The sequence below is a fragment of the Antennarius striatus genome, chromosome 10, assembly GCF_040054535.1.
Source record: "Antennarius striatus isolate MH-2024 chromosome 10, ASM4005453v1, whole genome shotgun sequence".
Lineage (NCBI taxonomy): Eukaryota > Metazoa > Chordata > Actinopteri > Lophiiformes > Antennariidae > Antennarius > Antennarius striatus.
In genome coordinates, this window is record NC_090785.1 from 13,282,337 (window position 1) to 13,300,042 (window position 17,706).

Genomic DNA, 17,706 nt, shown 5'->3' on the forward strand with positions numbered 1-17,706 from the left:
GAACTGGTCCTCTGTTGACCTTCCTGGTTAAATGAAGATCAGATTAAATACAATAAATCAAAAGATGAACTTTTTTTCTGTAAGTTAGATATTTATTATTATATATCATCACCAAATCATTTTCTTTCTTGACTTCGTATGAGATTCACAGACACCTCATGTGTTAAGTGTGACTATAATCATATTTTGATATTTATTAGACAAAGACCTCTTTAGTTCGTGCATTTGCCAAAACTGTACTCGAGCCAATTGATGACGACCTCGACTCATTTCAGTGTATTTTGCCAAAGGCCTCCTTGACATCTAATCATTAATGGTTAATAAGTGACAACACGTCTCCAGGGATCCACCCTACAAAATGTGATGCTATGATGGTAACAACCATTAACTGGCCAACATGGTGCTATCTAATGTCTTAACTTTCAGTGTGTATCGTAGTATTAACTTTCAGTCGTCACACAGAGGCTACACTCAGGAGAGTTAAACAGTGACTAAAACTTCAGCAAAAACACACAGATTCACACGTAATCCATAATCTCTATTACTTCATCCAGGATTTTATGATCCCAGTATTTGATACCACCAAAATTTAGAGACTCATTTGTGCTCTACAAAGATTCGTAGGGTGTCTCCTTTCTACCTTAATGTAGCTGCCCAAGAATGGGGCCATTACTGGAGCACAAGATGACACATTTTAGATGTCAGATTAATTGTTTTATTTTTAAGTGTGTGTGTATAAGACACAAAAACAAACGCTTATGTATGATGTAGCTATTAGAGGAAATGACCAACAGTTTTAGGATGATATCCAAAAATATGTTTTTTTCCATCATGAACCTGTTCAATAGAACCATTAAAAAAGTGTGTGCAGAATCACTTTGACCTCAACCCGAGGAGTTTCTCAGCTTAAATATTAACTGATTATCAGTTCCTTGATTATTTTTATGCACATTGTTGTTAAAGTGACAAATGTACACACTGTATTTATTGCAAATAGATTTGTTTACATTTGCACATACCACAGCGGTTAAATCAGACACAGCCTGAAGTCGTAACCTTGGTTCTGTTGATAACGCCAATCTGGTATGTGTGAGCACAATTATTGTGAGCTGTGTAGTGACACCAGAAGGCAGTGTTGTTATGCTCTTTGGCAGATTTGTTCACGTGTTCCACATTGACAGCAACTGTGTTTTACTGTGTGAAGTTTAAATTCTAGGCAAAAATCAGACGTATTTAACATTGGTCATTTTAAAACAAAGGAGGAGTGAAGAACACACAACCTCCTAGCTGCAGTATTTAACACACCTCAACCAACTTGATTTGAAAAAAAAAAAAAGTACTGTATTGGTATATAACCAGTGTGTTTTAATTATCTGGTCTAGTGGAAAGTGGAAATTATTTAAATCAAATGCTCGTAAACGTTGACATGTCATGATATCTTTTTGCTAATCATGCTGTGTAATTTCTGTGAGATGTTTAATGTTTAATATACTGTATTCTGACATTGATGTATAAGTAATTTTATTTTTCATTTTCAATGCTTTCAGAGACATTCGTCAGGAGCCATTCTTTCATCGGTGTTTAATATTTTAGTGTTCAAGGTAACTGAATGTAGCCTTTTCCAGTTGCAGTTGTCTGTGGCGTTACTCCAGAAAAGCTAAATCTTACAACTTTTAAAATGCTGCACATATTTAGAACTCTCTAAACCAGCCGTTTCCTGATTGTGCTCTTCGATACACTGCATCAAGGAAAAAAAAGAGAATTCCTGGACTATCCCTTTGGTGAAGATGGTTGTTGGTTCTACCATCTATGAACAAGAATATTAAATTAAATTTCTGATAACTGCTTAGAGACTTCACTCGATCAAATTAAATGGAATGCCACTACAGCCAAACCCAAGACATATCAAAAAAGAGGAATAAGTCGTTTGCATAATTACACTCAATATTTTTTTAAAGGAATATAATGACAAAAATGGTACTTGATTGTTTTGCAGTAAAGCAGGGTGATGTGATGTTCTGACTAACTGGGTGAAATAAAGTCCAAATCTTGCACATGGTGTTTGATGCTTCAGTGCAGCTTGTGGTTCTGCAGCGCTATCTTCTGGTTTAACGACGCGGTTGAGTGAGGTTGCAAGAGTTTTATTCCAAGGCACATAGTGGAGCTATCAAAGACTTCAAATGTGGACCGGCTTAATTTGAGTGCATACATACATAAAGCCACAGGGACAGCTTTCCACAGCAATGCACAAAAACAGCAGATTGGCTGAGATCTCTACATCAAGAGAAGGTGACAAACACACAGCTCTCCACTATCACAAAGAAACATCTGAACTGATAATGACCTGATTGGAGTGACGCTGAAAACAATCTTCGTAATTTTACCAGAGGAAGTCACACAATGTGACTATGAAGCAATCAGTTTTGATTTGTCTGCACTGTTCTCTGCTTCCCTGGGTTTCATTGTTCTTGGATTGAGTGCAGTGATTACAGAGAATCATACAACAGAAATTAGTCCTATCACTGAAAGAGGTCTTGAACAGAAGTAACACTCTCTTGTCTGGTGCAATGAACGGCACATACGCGTCTACAATTTAGCCTTTTTATAAGAAACTGCATCGTAGCTCAATATTTTCTCTGGATGATGTCATCCATGTAACAGCATCTGTAAATATTTAACAATGAACATTTCCTTTTATTGAAAGACATATGTCATCGGCCAAAGCTGAAGTGATTTCATCAGAACTAGAGCATCTATAATCAAGACTCCACGCTGTGTTTTACCCCTGAAGTCTGAGGTGACCTCAGTTCAGTGTCATCTTTGGAATGTGGTGGACTTTTCCAAGATTGCTTTTATATTGGCAGTAACATGTGAAACTTGACATTAGTGTGTTCAATAATTACGCAGTCTGGGAAAATGGGCTTTGGGGATACACAACTGCATTTTCAAGTGAAAAAAGATAAATAAAGGTAATATAAATACTCTAACATAATTATACAAAGTTTTATTGTTATAGTAAATGTAAGATTTTGTTTTTTAAATATGAGTCCATAGTGTGTGATCCCATAAGTGACAACACTTAAAATATCTTTGGACACATGTTGAAGTGTTAGCAAATGACCACAGCAGATCGTCTTCCTGCTTCCTGGACGTGGACGCCTGCTTCAAGCCCTCGCAACTCAACATGTCAAAGGTTCAAATGCTTGTCTAACGTGTGAGCATGACAGCAGTCAACTCAATAAAGGCAGCCTGATACTGAAAGAGGGGGATTCACCCAAGCTTGCTCTCAAGTGCATGTCATCAGCTAGGTTGTCTTGAAAAAAACAAACCAAAACACTTTCTTTCGTTTCATTCGTCAGTACTGCCTTTGGGCGCCTACTGCAGATGAATGGGTCGATACAAAGGGCTCAGCGTGGTCCGGCCTTCATTATCTGTAGTTACTCTCTACTTCAATGTAGAAAAGTCAATGTTTGTCAGTGAGTCTTCCTTGTTCAGCAAAACTCCTCTTCGCACTGTGCCTCCCCCACCAGCAGGGAGTGCTTGTCAGGCTCGCTGAGCACCATGCTGTTGAGTGAGTGCTTGTCAGAACGCAGGGAGTTAATGGAGGCACGGCTGTAGTTGACGATGCGGTCCAGCAGACTGAGTTTGGGGGAGGGACGACGCATCTCACCGATGCCGATATGAACGCTGACATCGGACAGGCTGCCCTGCCGCCAGCTATTACCCAGCCTGGCCTCCAGCTTCTCAGCACTGGGCTTTGTGTAACTTAAAGAAGAAAACAAAGATGAATACACACATCTTTCAAATGGGTGAAAGACAAAGCACAATAAAAAAAGGCCTTAAAGATTCAAAATGTCTCACTACCATTTAAGCAGAAGAGAAGACAAAACCACAGAGACGGATGACAGCGCCATCGCAGCAGAACCCATCCACGGCTGTAGCACCAGACCAATGGGCAGGAACACACCTGAGAACGGACACGTGTTACTGCGGAAGTCGATCAGATGATATCTGAACAAACCGGTTGCTGTTACCTACCAGCAGCTATTGGAATGCCAACCAGGTTGTAGATAAGTGCAAATATAAAGTTGATCCTGATCCTCTTGACTGTCTTCTTAGATAGATCAATGCTACCCACCACATCCAGCAGATCGTTCTACAGAGACGACAAAAAATAATCTGATCAAATCAGTGAATCTTAATGTATAATAAATTGTGGCCTGACTGACTGAAATTAACATTCATGATAAACTCCTTCAATATTTTCTCTTGGAACCCCCATGACCCCCACCATGAACCAAAACAATGTCAGAGTTCAGATAATCCTATAAATGTAATGTTTTACCTTGTTGCTCCATTTTATGTTTATATTGTAGCATCAAGGACAGAACACATTCAGTGTTGGAAGAAAAAAGTTTTGATGTTTATTTGTCCTGCTGAATGCCTGAGCCTCCTGCTGCATATTTCAGTTTATGTAACCCAGATTAGCTACACACGTAGCAGAAGGGAATGAGGAGCTGCAAGTGGCAAGGGATCTTTTCTGAGTATTCATATAGTATTCATATAGACCGTACTCACCCTGATCAACACCACATCTGCTGCTTCTATGGCCACATCTGTTCCGGTTCCTATGGCGATGCCGACATCAGCCATGGCCAAGGCAGGCGAGTCGTTGACGCCGTCGCCCACCATGGCTACTCTCTTTCCTGCCTGCTGCAGCTGTTCCACCTTGGCCACCTTGTGAGAGGGAAGCACCTCAGCAAACACCTTTCGGATGCCCACCTGTGGAGGAGACCGACACATGACACACAAACCCCTAGGCCTTAATGAGATATTCGGAAAAAAAAATTTCTTTGCATTTTGTTGGACAAGTAATAGAATAGTTTTAAAAAGAAGTTGTTCATACCTGAGCAGCGATGGCCCGTGCAGTCTTGCTGTTGTCTCCGGTCATCAGCACGACTTCCAGACCCATGTTGGTCAGAGTGTGGACAGCCAGCTCAGCCTCCGGTTTCACTGTGTCAGCGATGGCTATCATCGCACACAGGACATCTATACACAAATCAAACAAACAATTTCTCTATAAAGTTTCCACATCAACAAACAGAACAAAGATTAGACTTCAAGCTGGACCGTCCTACTCACTGTCCACAGCTACCAGGACAGCGGTGCGTCCTCTACGCTCGTGATCCATCATGGCTTCATCGATATCTGCCCTGATCTGCAGGCAGTTCCTCTTCATCCACTCTCTGTTGCCAATCAGGACAACATAGGTGGCCGTCTGGACGAGGCCTTCACACAGAGATCACTCAAGTTAGAAAGTCAAAGACATTTATTTTGCTCTCTAAATTTACTATTAAATATATTCCTGCAAATAGGAAACTACAGAAATAAATGCTAGTCCTACAAATAAATGTTAAACCTACATCGCCCAACATACTTAGAGGTTGTGGGTCCATGATGAGTGGATGGGAACTGGCAGACATCCTGGTGTCACTGATCTGAACAAGGACGCTGTCACGCTGATTGTTATCCTCACTGTCGCTGTCGGCCTGTTTCAGAAGCATCTCTGTGTTGCTGATCTGACATCGGATCCCACAGCCTGGAACGGCCTGAAAGTCCGTGCATTTTCCCAAAGACTCTGTGCCAAGTTCCTGCAGGTAAACAGAAATGCCTACTTCACTATGTAGGTCAGGTGGATAATTTCTCCACAACAAGAAAGGTTTGCAGGCTGTGTGGGTGTTACAGTTGAGGTAGCAGACCAACCTGTTTGCAGTATTTGGTGATGGCTGCTCCAAGAGGGTGTTCACTGTTGTTCTCAGCCGTACCCACGATGGCCAGCAGTCGCGAACGAGGCATCTTGTTCCCCTCCACAACCATCTTAACCTGGATAACTTTTGGAGTACCATATGTGATGGTTCCAGTCTTATCAAACACCACAGAATGGACCTGCCCACAAAAGGCAATATAACAAATCAATCAATGATCAAATAAAGTGCTATCAGATTGAATCTGACATGTTTATACACATTTTAATCTGAGTGACTTTTAAACAAATTACTTTACAAAGAAAGTTTATCTAATATCTGAATTCTTAAAAGTAATATATGATAACTACATCCTGAAGAATACTACCACTAGTCAAACATCAAACTAATAAAACAGTTCCAAGCTCCATTCGTAGCTCTTTTCATGATCGAGGCCACGACTGTTAAACAAACAACAGACTATTGATTTTAGGTGCAATTACACAAGAGTGAAAATATGCTGCGTCGCTGGAGGTTTGTGTCCTCTTTGTGCTTTCTAGTTAGAATTATTACTTCCTCGTGTGCTTAACTTGACAGTTTTGTTACATATTAGTGTGACTGTGTAGAGGTGTCAGAACATCATCATGAACACACCTTATGCGCCATCTCGAGTGGCTCTCCTCCCTTTATCAGGATGCCATTTTGGGCTCCGACCCCCGTGCCAACCATGACAGCTGTTGGGGTTGCTAGGCCAAGGGAACAGGGACAGGCGATGCATAATACTGTTATGGAGGCCTGGAACGCGAAGCGGATCACTGCCTCTACTCGAGAAATGCTCTTGTCATAGCCCTGCAAGGAAGATGCTTGAATGTTTAATTCAAATTTTAATAACCTTTTCATCTCATCTTCATTGAGAAATCGTTGTTACTATGGAAGAAGCAGAGGCTTTTACTGAGGTTTAACACTTTGAATCAGTTAATTAAGACTACAGATGAATTGAAGTACAGCCTTGAGGTTTTATGAGGAGCTTGGTACAGTCAGATATCAAGAATGAACAAAAGACTCACAGGAAAGTACTTTTCCACAAGAGAAAAGTCTAAAAACCCAATGATGATCCAGGAGATTAGTGTAAGGACGGATATTCCAACGATGAAGGGCACAAAGTAGCCACTGATTTTGTCTGCGTACTGCTGGATGGGTGCCTTTAAAGAAAATGTGAGAAATGAAGCACATGAGAGATTTCTGTCTACGTTGGTAGAGCAGATCTCACAGCACATAACTCACCTTTGAGGTCTGAGCCTCCTCCACCAGTTTGACAATCTGAGACAATGTGGTGTCCATGCCAACATGTGTAGCACTGATAAGCAGAGAGCCATTCTGGTTAATGGAGCCTGCGATGACAGAGCTTCCAGGCTTCTTCATCACCGGCATGGCTTCACCTGCAGACAGAACAACAGCTGTTCAGCAGCAGGAAACAGGAACAGACCATCTGTCGCCAACGCTGGCATTTTATCACAAATCAAATAGTATACTAGCTTTTTTTTTTATTGCTGGTCCTGACAAATAATCTAGCTTAAAGTGATTCACCTGTTTTAACTTTTATACTTTATTTGTGTATGTACAATAAGTCTTTTTTTCTCCCTAAATGCCTTGTCTGCATTGTGATATCATAAACTTGACTCCTCTGAGTAGCTGATGTCAATTATATGACTGGTTTGTGCCTCATTGCCTCTCACATCCATTTGAATACCAAAGCCTTTAAAATGTTACAGGAACTAGAAGTCAGATATCTCTAGAAAGTAAATTTGGGAGCAACTCAAATGTCTTTGTGCTAGTTTAATAGCATATTAACACCACTAATGATGATTGTGTGCCCCTAACCAATAATTTTACCAACCTGTGATGAGAGACTCATCAGCCATCGAGCTTCCCTCAATGACCCTTCCATCAACTGGAAACTTCCCTCCAGGAACAACTTTCACCACATCTCCCCTCTGCACCAGGTCAACATCCACCTGCTCCTCACTGGAACATAAAAACAAATAAAAAAACTGTGAAAATAGTGTTAATAAGACTTATTACAACACTACTAATAAGTAGTGATGTAATGTTTTGTAGCAGTAATTCTACACAAACCTCCTGAACAACATTTGTTCTCTAATGATCAAAAATGGTTTGCAGGTTGCTTGTTTGATGGAACTTTAGACCTTTTTATTGACATTCTGACTGCAGGTATTTATATAGTACAATACAATTTAAACATAATAAAAGACATGAACTGTTCTTGAAATAAAGGAGCAAAGCAAACAGTGATTACCTGACAATGGTCTTGTCACTGCTAAGCGTGACCACTGTGGCCTCAGTTGCTTGCAAAGACATCAGCTTGGACAAAGCTTCCGACGTTTTGCTCTGAATGGAAAAAAGCAAATACAAAAAAAGTTAATGAAAATTTTTCAACTGACATTAAATACATGGATGGATGGATCAAATACAGGCAGTCCTCAAGATACAAACATCCCACTTATGAACATTTGTAGATATGAAATAAGTCCACCAAATATCTTCGCAACCGCGGCAGATAGAAAGATGAAACAAAAAGCACATTACTGATCTCGAGTAAACTAGGTCAAGATCAAATTTCTATTTTTGTACACTCAGGAACCGGATAAGATAGAAAGACGAGGGAGAAGGCCATTGTGAGTAAGACCGTAGATCAAAGCTACAGCTTTGCTCAAAGGTGCTACTTTGATCTATGGCAGTAGGTATCAAAGCACTGGCTTTGATCTTTGACCTATGCAAGTAGGTCAGGATAAAATTTTGAATTCAGGTGTGTCGCGGGATGTTGCAGTCTGTGACTGCCTTGGTTCTAGTTATGTGTTGTTTTTATGTCCTGTTTTTTCTGGTAAGGCTTAAGGAATAGTACTTTTCTATTTTGAGTAATAATGACATATAAATGACCTCAAATGGCAATTCTAAATTGAAATTGAATAAATACTGACATACAAACACTTCAGTTGACAGCCTTTCGGACACCAATTGTGTTAGCAGGTTGAGGACTACCTGCATAGCAATAATAATAATCATATAAACCTTGGCAATCTGTTCCAGCCAACGTCCCAGGGAGATGAAGACAAAGAGCATTGGTGGCGTGTCAAAGAAGGTGATGGGATTTACGTCTGCCTTTTCTCCCATGGCCACTATTAGAACAATCAGTGAGTACGTGAAGGCTATGGATGTAGCCAAAACTATTAGCACGTCCATGTTGGCAGATCGATGTTTGACGGCTTTGTAGGCTTGAATGTAGAAGTATCGTCCTCCAATAAACTACACAAGAGGAAAAAACAGAAAAGCTTTAATTCACTCATCGAACATTTTATCCAGATAGAGGATGACATCCATGAATTTCATTTGAAATAAAAAAATGTGTCTGAGGTGATATTTTGATTCTTTGTTTCCTGGTATTGATTTCCTGTGTTTCCTGGTAGTGATTTACCTGTACAGGCACACAAAAGACGAAGGAGAGGAGATTCATGATAGACAGGCCTGGGAGCAGCTGTCGCTCCAGGAACATGGTGGAGTGGTAGTGGTTGCGATCATCTACTGTGAAATTGTGTTGATGCGAAACATTCATTTGGTGGTCCATGATAATCATGTAGGTCATCATACCCATCACAGGTATGCAGAAAAACAGGCTCACCAAGAAGGATTTCCTCCACCTGAAAGATCAGAACAAAAGTGAGCGACTATTTTGTTTGGAACAGGCTCCTGATTGGTTATTACTAGAACATCAATATAATCCTGGACATGCTGCTTTCTACATTTATGTGGCATTGGGAGGTTGTGGCTGTCATGAGGTAGGGTGGGTCTACTAATTATGTGAAGTCCGTGGTTCTATGACTGGATCTATCGGAGCGTCCCTGGTCAAAGCATTTACTCAGACCCTTTGGTCTGAGTAAATGTGTGAATGACAGAATATAACAGAGATATCATGAGGCTTTTGGGTTCAGAAGTGTTGTTTCTTTCTTTTGATGGTGAGTTGAGGTCCTTGAACTGCAACCATCTGTGTTTGAGTGTGTGTCAAAGAAGGACAATATGAACTATATAAGGTCTGCAAATGGATCCAAAGATTTGATAGAAATTAAAAGCTCCATGTCAACACAATCCCTTTTTTAAAAATTAATTCTGAGACACTAGATGACGTTTTGAAATTCAGAACAGAACCTACTTCACCCTGGCTTCCTGTCAGATAGCATAATGAGCGCCACTGACACATGACCAGCAGGAGGAAATGGAAAAGAAGAGGCAGGCCAATCACTCTGATTACCAATCCTAACCCCTCCCCCAGGATGAAAAGTAAAATGTAGGACTACACTTATAAAACACAACAGTAAAGATTAGTTTTGTCATGACGATAGATACTCAGAGATGTGCATTCAATCTGCTGCTTAAGGCAGAAACACATCCAACCAGTTCAGCCATTCACAAACATCACCTCACATCAAGTGTTTCCCTTTCAAAACTTTAATCTCTACCGACAGAACCAGTTCAGCAAATGACGAAATGAATCTGTCATTCATTTTCAACCAACACCTAAAATAAAGTACCAGAAGGTGATCCAAACTTTTGTCGCCAGAAGACAAAATACTGTAATTGGGGGAAAAAACAGAATGGAGGGGGGAGGGGGGGGTCAGACCACCTTGCTTAGTTATGTTCATCAGTCAATAGAGAGCACAACATAAATTAATATAGGCTTGGTTTATGCAACTACACAACAGCAAATGGAAACAAATGTCTCCAGGAAACACACTCAACAAACACTGGTGGAAATTACAATAATCCATCCTCAAAGGTGCCTTAACTATCAGTACTACCGCATAGTAAATAAACACAACAACCTGAGGAATTTTTGTACATACAGTACAGAAGGTTATAAAGCAGGCAAGGAGAGGAGGTAAAAGAGCATCATAAATGTGCCCCCGACTTTTCTGAAGGTACAAGATCTCATAAAAGAATTATCTTCTTAACACTGTTGAAGAAATAAGTCATTGTTCAAAAAAAAAAAAAAAGGCAATGCAGTGTTTCAACTAATATTTGAAGCAAGGGAGACAAAGCTAGAACTGATAGAATTTACCAAGTAGCACAAAACAGGGCTTGATTACAGTAATTACATCCCGTTAAGCGGTGATGTATTGTAATTGTCAGTGTTTGTGTGTTCGTCCGTCCATCCGTCTGTTCGTCCACCAAATATCTTCTCAACCGTTGCAGATAGAAAGATGAAACAAAAAGCACATTACTCGGGCGGCAAAGGGGATGAAAATGAGACGATGACCTTGACCTTGAGAAAACTAGTCAAGGTCAAATCTCATCTTTTGTACTCATCGCGGATTTTTGGAGGGCAGTCACTTGATGCCATTCAAGCATTCTGTTGGCTGACGGCATCCGGAAGTGCGCTACGTTCTTTGAGTCTCGGACTTCCGTGAGACTCAAAAGTGCTTTAAACAGTCGATAAGAGTGTGTGAAAAGGAAATACAGATAGCAGGTGGTTTAATATCAGTATGTCCCCATACTGAGTTCATAAACGTTTAAATTACCGTAAATAATAAGATACATAGTTTGTTGCTCTATCGCGGAATTTGTTAATCGCGTGTGGTTCCTGGAACGCTTTAAATGCGAGGAACAACGGTGCACTGTATACCTTTTTAGGTACACATCTCTAAAACCTGATGAGATATAATTGCAAAACAAAAAACGAAATTTTCAGGAAGCCAGAAACACAAAAATGTGTAGGTTAGGGTAAAATGTTTAATTCAGGGATGTCACTTGTTGCAAACTGTGACTTACTGTCGTATCTCTTTGCTGTGGTCAAGGTGACTCGCATTTCGGTCTCGTTTTACCAAAGATGCTTCAAATCCCAGACTCTACAAATAACAGTAAAATTACCGATTACTTTCATACATTTGCTGAACAATTCATATAGAAAACTACCAAGAATGTGGCAAATTCTCATTTGTATCTAGCATCTACAAGAAACACCGCTGAATAAAACTCATCGAATACAAAAGTGACAGGCAGAACATTACCTCAATTAGCTTGATGATGTCCCTCGGTCCTACAATTTCCGAGTCATATTTAACGTGTGCTTTGTTAGTTGCCAAGGCAACAGAGGCATATATAATTCCCTTTTCCTTCATGAGGCTTGATTCAATTTTGTGTACACAAGAGGCACACGTCATCCCCCTTACCTGGAAGAAAGGGAAGATCACCAGTTAAACAGATTCAAACTGAAGAGGGTGGAGGTGATGAACAAAAATGATTAAATTCATCAATTCAAAATGGTGTTAAACGTTTTATTTAACTTGTACATTTATGGTTTTGATGAACATGCTTTAAACTTCTTGGTAAAACAATCAGAATTCAATAGAACCCTAAATGGACTCACCACTAGCTCCAGGTTTCCATCTGATCCTTCATGGTTCTCCATAACGGAGGCAGTGAAGCCGAGCTCCTCCACGTAGTCCACTATCTTCAGAGGGTCGACAAGTTTAGGGTTGTAACGCACCTCTGCCTTACTGGCCATCAGAGCCACCAGAACTGAGTAGATACCTGGCCAGTAGGGAAATTCATGTTTTTAGTTCCTAATCAAAGCAATAAATTACAGTTCATACTCACAGAAAGAAAACTTCAATATTTGTTTTTACGGACCAGATTCATTCTTCAGGTTTCGTTCAATATTTGCCACACAGGAAGCACAAGTCATCCCTCCTATGTGAATGTAGCATTTGGAGTGCGTGTCTCCATGGAGCCCTTTGGTGGTATCTTTATGGAGGTCACTGTCCAGGTCCTTGTCTTTTACAGGCAATATTTTTGAAGATGTTGAGAGACTGTGATCTGGTTCAGGCAGCAGAGAATTAGTCTCTGTGGAGAACAGATTACAGTTTGAAAATGCCATTTGCTGTTAGCCAAGATGTGTAGGTCTTACAGTTCAAATACACACACTGGTCAAGCATTCAGAGAACAGAATAAAGCTGTTGTAGCTATTTCACCATGTGAAAATATTAACTCAACAAATAGTTCACATATATTCTCACCAGGTAGGAAAGCATCAAAGCCCATGTCTTCTATAGCCTCCCTCAGTTCCTGTGGTGTAGTCAAGAGAGGATCGTACTCAAACAGCCCCTGGTGATCAGCCAGAGAGACCTGAGCTGATATCACCCCCTTCCTTTGGGAGATCATGCCCTGGATGGTCTGAACACAGGAGTTGCATACCATACCCTCGATGGTAATATTAACAACAGATGCCAGAGGCTGGGTAAAATAAGGCTGTGAGGAAGCTGATTTGGCTTGAGTGGAAGCAGACATTAGAGGGCCAGAGGAGTCCCAGGGTTGAGTCCGGAAGTTTCCTGGAGGAAGTGCCTCGATTGCTTGCTGCAACTGTGCCACTGTAATCTTTAGAGGATCATAGCAGATGGAGGCCCTCTCCATCTTCAGTGAGACCTCTACAGACGACACCCCAGGCAGCTTAGAGATATTATCTTGAATATTGACCACACATGAATTGCAATGCATGCCTTTCACCCTGAGCATGATCGGTGTTGTGTCGATAAAGACTTCTGTCTCCTCTGACGGTGAAGACACGGCTGGTTTTAGAGAATCAACAAAACGTTCAATTTCGCTGGAAGACAGCTGCAGGGGGCGGGGCTTGGACTTGATTGACGCCTTGAAGCCAGCCACAGCAATCTGGTCAATGATGGTTTCAACAGTGATGAGGTAAGGCAAGTACAATACTGTCGCTTCCTGAGTCTCCAAAACAACTGTGGAGAATAAATACATAAATTAAAAAAACACAAGGCATACAGGATTTTAAAGGAAATCAAATATTTACTCGGACAGGAAGTGACTGTACAAAACTACTGTAATTCTGACTACACACCATCCAGCAAAAGGACTTCCGTCAACAGAACAATGGATGAAGACATAAACAATGACATGGCAGTTATGTTCTGACTTGTAATATGTTTAATATGTATAATAATAACTACTACAACATCAGTTCTAGCACAAACTAATAAAACACAAAAATGCAAGCCCACAAACAGGTAAAGGAAGTGAATCACCTTTGATTTTTTCAATCCCTTTCAGTTTTCCAATCTTCCCCTCAATAGTAGTAGTGCAGGAGTGACAGGTCATTCCTTCAATGGAAAACTTCAGGAGTGAAACCCCACTTACACTTGTGTGTGATGGAGACAATTCCTGAGTGGGGCTGATGGGTGTGGAATTCTCTATAGTTCTTAGGCTGGCCACTACCTCAGTCATCTGATTCAAACATGTCACAGAAGGAATAAAGGTAACAGTGAGCCCCGTCTGGTTGGAGCTCTCCTTGACATCAAGCACTCCCTGAACACGGGATAATTTCTCAAAAGCCTCCTGTTGCCCTGCAGGTGTCAGATGTGAGGTGGGGATCAGCTGGGTCTCTGTGGAGACTGGTGCGACGATGCTTGACTCTGACAGACTGGATTCAAAACCCATGTCTTCAATGGCCTCTGCTAGAGACTCTGGGCTCTGTAGGCTGCTGTCATATATGACAGATGCATTCTTTAGCTCTAAGGACACCTAAAAAATAAATATTTAGACATGATTAAATGTATGTCAAGACTTTTATGATAACATGTGACTAAAATGTGAAAGAAATTGTATATTCTGCTTACTTGGTTTGAGTGTTTTAGTATAACAACAATCATGCAATTAACCTTTAATGAAGAGTCATAAGAAGTTCTGCCAGTCAGATTAGAGTGTATGGGTTAGTAAAATCTGGTTTGATGAAATTGCAAAAAGCTTTCAAAAGAAAACCGAAAGTGTCAGAAAATTGTGGTGAAGTTATGTTTGGTGTAGTGCAATGGAAGAATGTTGCTGAGTCACGCTCTCCTAGCTATCCCTTAGTTTTAAGTATTTTACATGGAAATTATAGTCTCTTTTCAGCTCTTGCCACCAGGCATAAAATATATTTCTAGGATGCACAAATGCTTTTATTAGTTTCAATTGACTCTTTGTACAATGAACATTTAGCTCCATATCACCCAGTTCTTCCAGTAGTGGTTTAACAGCACTGCTGTGATTCTGCATTGTCTAAAAAACACAACTATATTCAATTAAAAAAAGTTACATGACTTTGTGAACCATTTCCTTTAACAGATTGTTCTGTCAGCATGTTGGTCTTAGTTCTTCCTGCTCAACAAGAGAAAACCATGTGACACCCATAAGGTCAGTTGACTCAACCACAAGTAACAAAGCACAGTGAGGGGTTTAATAGGAAATGAGAGTGACTTGGCTTAACATTTTCTGCAAACGAGGCACAGGGTAGGGCCTGGCATGGCGCAAGGATGCACATAGTAAAACCGATCCTCATCTTGTAAATGATGTTTAAAAAGATTAACTTCAAATGGTGTAGTAGCTAAAACCTTTGAAGAGACAAATTTTCTGTTTGGGCAGACGGCATATCGACCTGCTGTCCGCAAAGGGCAGTGCTCTATCTGGAACAATTACACTGGATAAATCACATTACTCTCTCATTTAACTTAAGCCTGAGGGGTAAAGCCACAATAAACAAAAACACCAAATCACTAATATTGCCATTTTCAATCTCTCATGGCACCGTTGGGGTTATAGGGGTTTAAATTAGATCGGCTAGTCCAGGGGGTGAAAGACTGAGGTAGAAATCAAACTGCATTATCCTGAATTGGCCAAAAGCCTTAAATTAATCTAATACTGAAACCTGTGGGATTCTCAAGGAGCACCACGCAAAAAAAAAGGAAGTTAGCAAGTTCTGTACAGATGTAAAAATTAAAAACACCAAATGTAAAACTGCACTTGTATCATAGCAGATACTGCTGGTACCTTAATATGTGTAACTCCAGGAATAGACCCAACACGCTGCTCTATGGACTGGACACAGGAGCCACAAGTCATCCCCTCCACTTCGATGGAGACGGACCACAGATTGACTTTGTCTGTCATGACTGAAAGGACAGAGGAAGGACAAAATTTATCATCGAAAATGCATCTGCTTATCTTTGTGTTTGAAAAAAGAAGTAGACAGGCATTTAGTGGAGAACATGGCTCACAGAGGCCTAACAGATCATCAGAATTAAGTTAAATCCTAATTAAAGGAACGAGACAGGTCCATCACCAATGTCCTCAGGGTTTGTTAAAGCAAGTTAAAAATAAAAATCATGGACAGCCCTTTGTCTGGATCCTCTCAAAACTGTAACACAAAGGTTCTTCTCTGTTATGAGACCAACAACTCCCCCAGCTTCTGGAAATTATGTTCTTGCGTAAAACTGTTTACAGAAAAACTAACGATTGTGAAGATTATCTCCTTGACAGATGTACAAAAACAAATCAAACGACACAAAACTGAATATCAAAGTCAGTAAAACCTTTCTAAATGCGTCCACAAAGAAACACTGGATTTGACAGAAGATTATAAATCAGTATAGACTTTTGATTTCAGTAAACAAATGGAAATTCACCAGAAAATGTAAGTCAACCTGATCCTGGTCCTCCTTCAGAGTGAGACCTATGTTCGTCACGTTTTATCTGGAAGGTTTATCTGAAGCTATACAACCCTTATGAAGTTCACCTTTTTACTCGTGGTGACAGCGACTCAGTAACAAAACAACAACAAAGACTCATAATTTGTGTTAAACAAGCCTTAAAGCAGTTCACACTGGGATGGAGGGACTAAGTAACGCTCGTTTGTTCTGGTAAAATTTAAGTTCTAACCTGTTGCTGATGATCAAAACGACACACAATCTCTTCAATTATGGTCCGCTGAAGGGAGAACAAGAAAAACTCGTCTTATTTTCTTAAAAGTCTACCTTCAGTTCAAACACACCCACTGCTAGCATGAAAAGAATACAACTCTTACCTGATTCAAATGGATGTAGCTAGCTGGATAGCTTGAGGCTACTGAGGTTGGCAGACAGACTGGCGGTGAGCATTAGTCTTGAGCTAGCAGGCTAGCTAGCTTGTTTTCATCGTAGGTTACAAACAACCAAACGCACACGTTTGTGCTTATTATTCCACTGCTAGTGAAATAGTAAGAAAGTGTTGGAGTAAGAGCTTCCCTGCACTGTTGTCACGAAGCCCAGCTTCGTAGATTTGGTTTGCTTTCTTCTCATGCCGACGTGACGTCATCCACTGCTCCACACGACACGGCTCCAGTGGGCGGAGCCACGGAGCCACGCAAGGCTGACAATGGCTAAAGCTGCCCTCTAGTGTTAACCTGCTGTCATTCCAGCAGGAAATATTATTATTATTATTACTATTATTATTAAAGACACAATGGGGCTCATTCTGATCCTCTCTATCAACATCCTCAAGGCAAACAATGCATCTGTGGTACTGTTCCTAGACATGAAACAATAATGTTGCTCACAAATACTCACTTCTGTCCCTAGTCTAGCCAGTAATACTTGTTCCCACAATTTCATTGTGTGACTCGAGACTTGCAGTGCTCTTCACTCTTCTAACGAATGCTTTTAATTTGTTCAGTGAAAATTTTAGTATCAGGAAATTTATCTACGGTGCTGGGTACACTAAATCGAATCAGAGAAAGTGGCAGCTTTTAAATTTTATTTCTGGAGAGGCAAAACTCGCAATTTATGTGACCAGGAAGAGGAGAATTGAAGACAATACTGTTCAAGAAGCAGCTACTGTTTTTTGCTGTAACATCAGATGTTGCTTAAAACTAGAATTTGGTTTCTATTAAATGACAAAAGACCTAAATAACTTTAGGAACATGTGGTGTTAAAAAAAAATGTCCTATGCACTTTAGTTGATGACCACCTCACTTTTGCAAACTTCCTGATATAATGCATTAATTTTTAAATTGTATATCCTTTTTTTTTATTGGTGTTTAGTGTGTTTGGATTTTCATCTAATGAAAAATTGTAAAATGTTCTAA

At 40.3% G+C, this 17,706-nt stretch overlaps 1 protein-coding gene across 2 annotated transcripts; it reads right to left on the reverse strand.

Moving 5' to 3' along the window:
• Window positions 1–106: 106 nt before the first annotated feature.
• atp7a (ATPase copper transporting alpha) lies at window positions 107–16,927 on the reverse strand. 2 transcript variants are annotated; one of them, XM_068324921.1, is made up of 24 exons: window positions 16,669–16,927; window positions 16,524–16,571; window positions 15,636–15,757; window positions 13,859–14,354; window positions 12,833–13,555; window positions 12,447–12,659; window positions 12,184–12,347; window positions 11,825–11,986; window positions 11,586–11,662; window positions 9,238–9,460; window positions 8,835–9,068; window positions 8,062–8,153; window positions 7,642–7,769; window positions 7,029–7,183; window positions 6,812–6,946; window positions 6,399–6,593; window positions 5,764–5,946; window positions 5,438–5,651; window positions 5,143–5,289; window positions 4,907–5,049; window positions 4,579–4,782; window positions 4,039–4,156; window positions 3,865–3,967; window positions 107–3,765 (listed from the first exon to the last, which is right to left on the reverse strand). In XM_068324921.1, exons 3-24 carry the CDS (start codon window positions 15,753–15,755, stop codon window positions 3,492–3,494), a joined length of 4,503 nt encoding a protein of 1,500 aa, XP_068181022.1. In that variant the 5' UTR covers window positions 15,756–15,757; window positions 16,524–16,571; window positions 16,669–16,927; the 3' UTR covers window positions 107–3,491. The 2 variants fall into 2 exon arrangements, with proteins under 2 accessions (XP_068181022.1, XP_068181023.1); XM_068324922.1 differs by lacking the exon at window positions 16,524–16,571.
• Between the last annotated feature and the right edge of the window lie 779 nt (window positions 16,928–17,706).

Coding starts and splice junctions, on each gene's coding strand:
- atp7a (XM_068324922.1), bottom strand. CDS start 15,755: ATGACAGACAAAGTCAATCTGTGGTCCGTCTCCATCGAAGTGGAGGGG. Junction 6,947..7,028: donor AGGAGGCTCAGACCTCAAAG/GTGAGTTATGTG, acceptor TTTTCTTTAAAG/GCACCCATCCAGCAGTACGC. Junction 5,652..5,763: donor TCACCAAATACTGCAAACAG/GTTGGTCTGCTA, acceptor GTTTACCTGCAG/GAACTTGGCACAGAGTCTTT.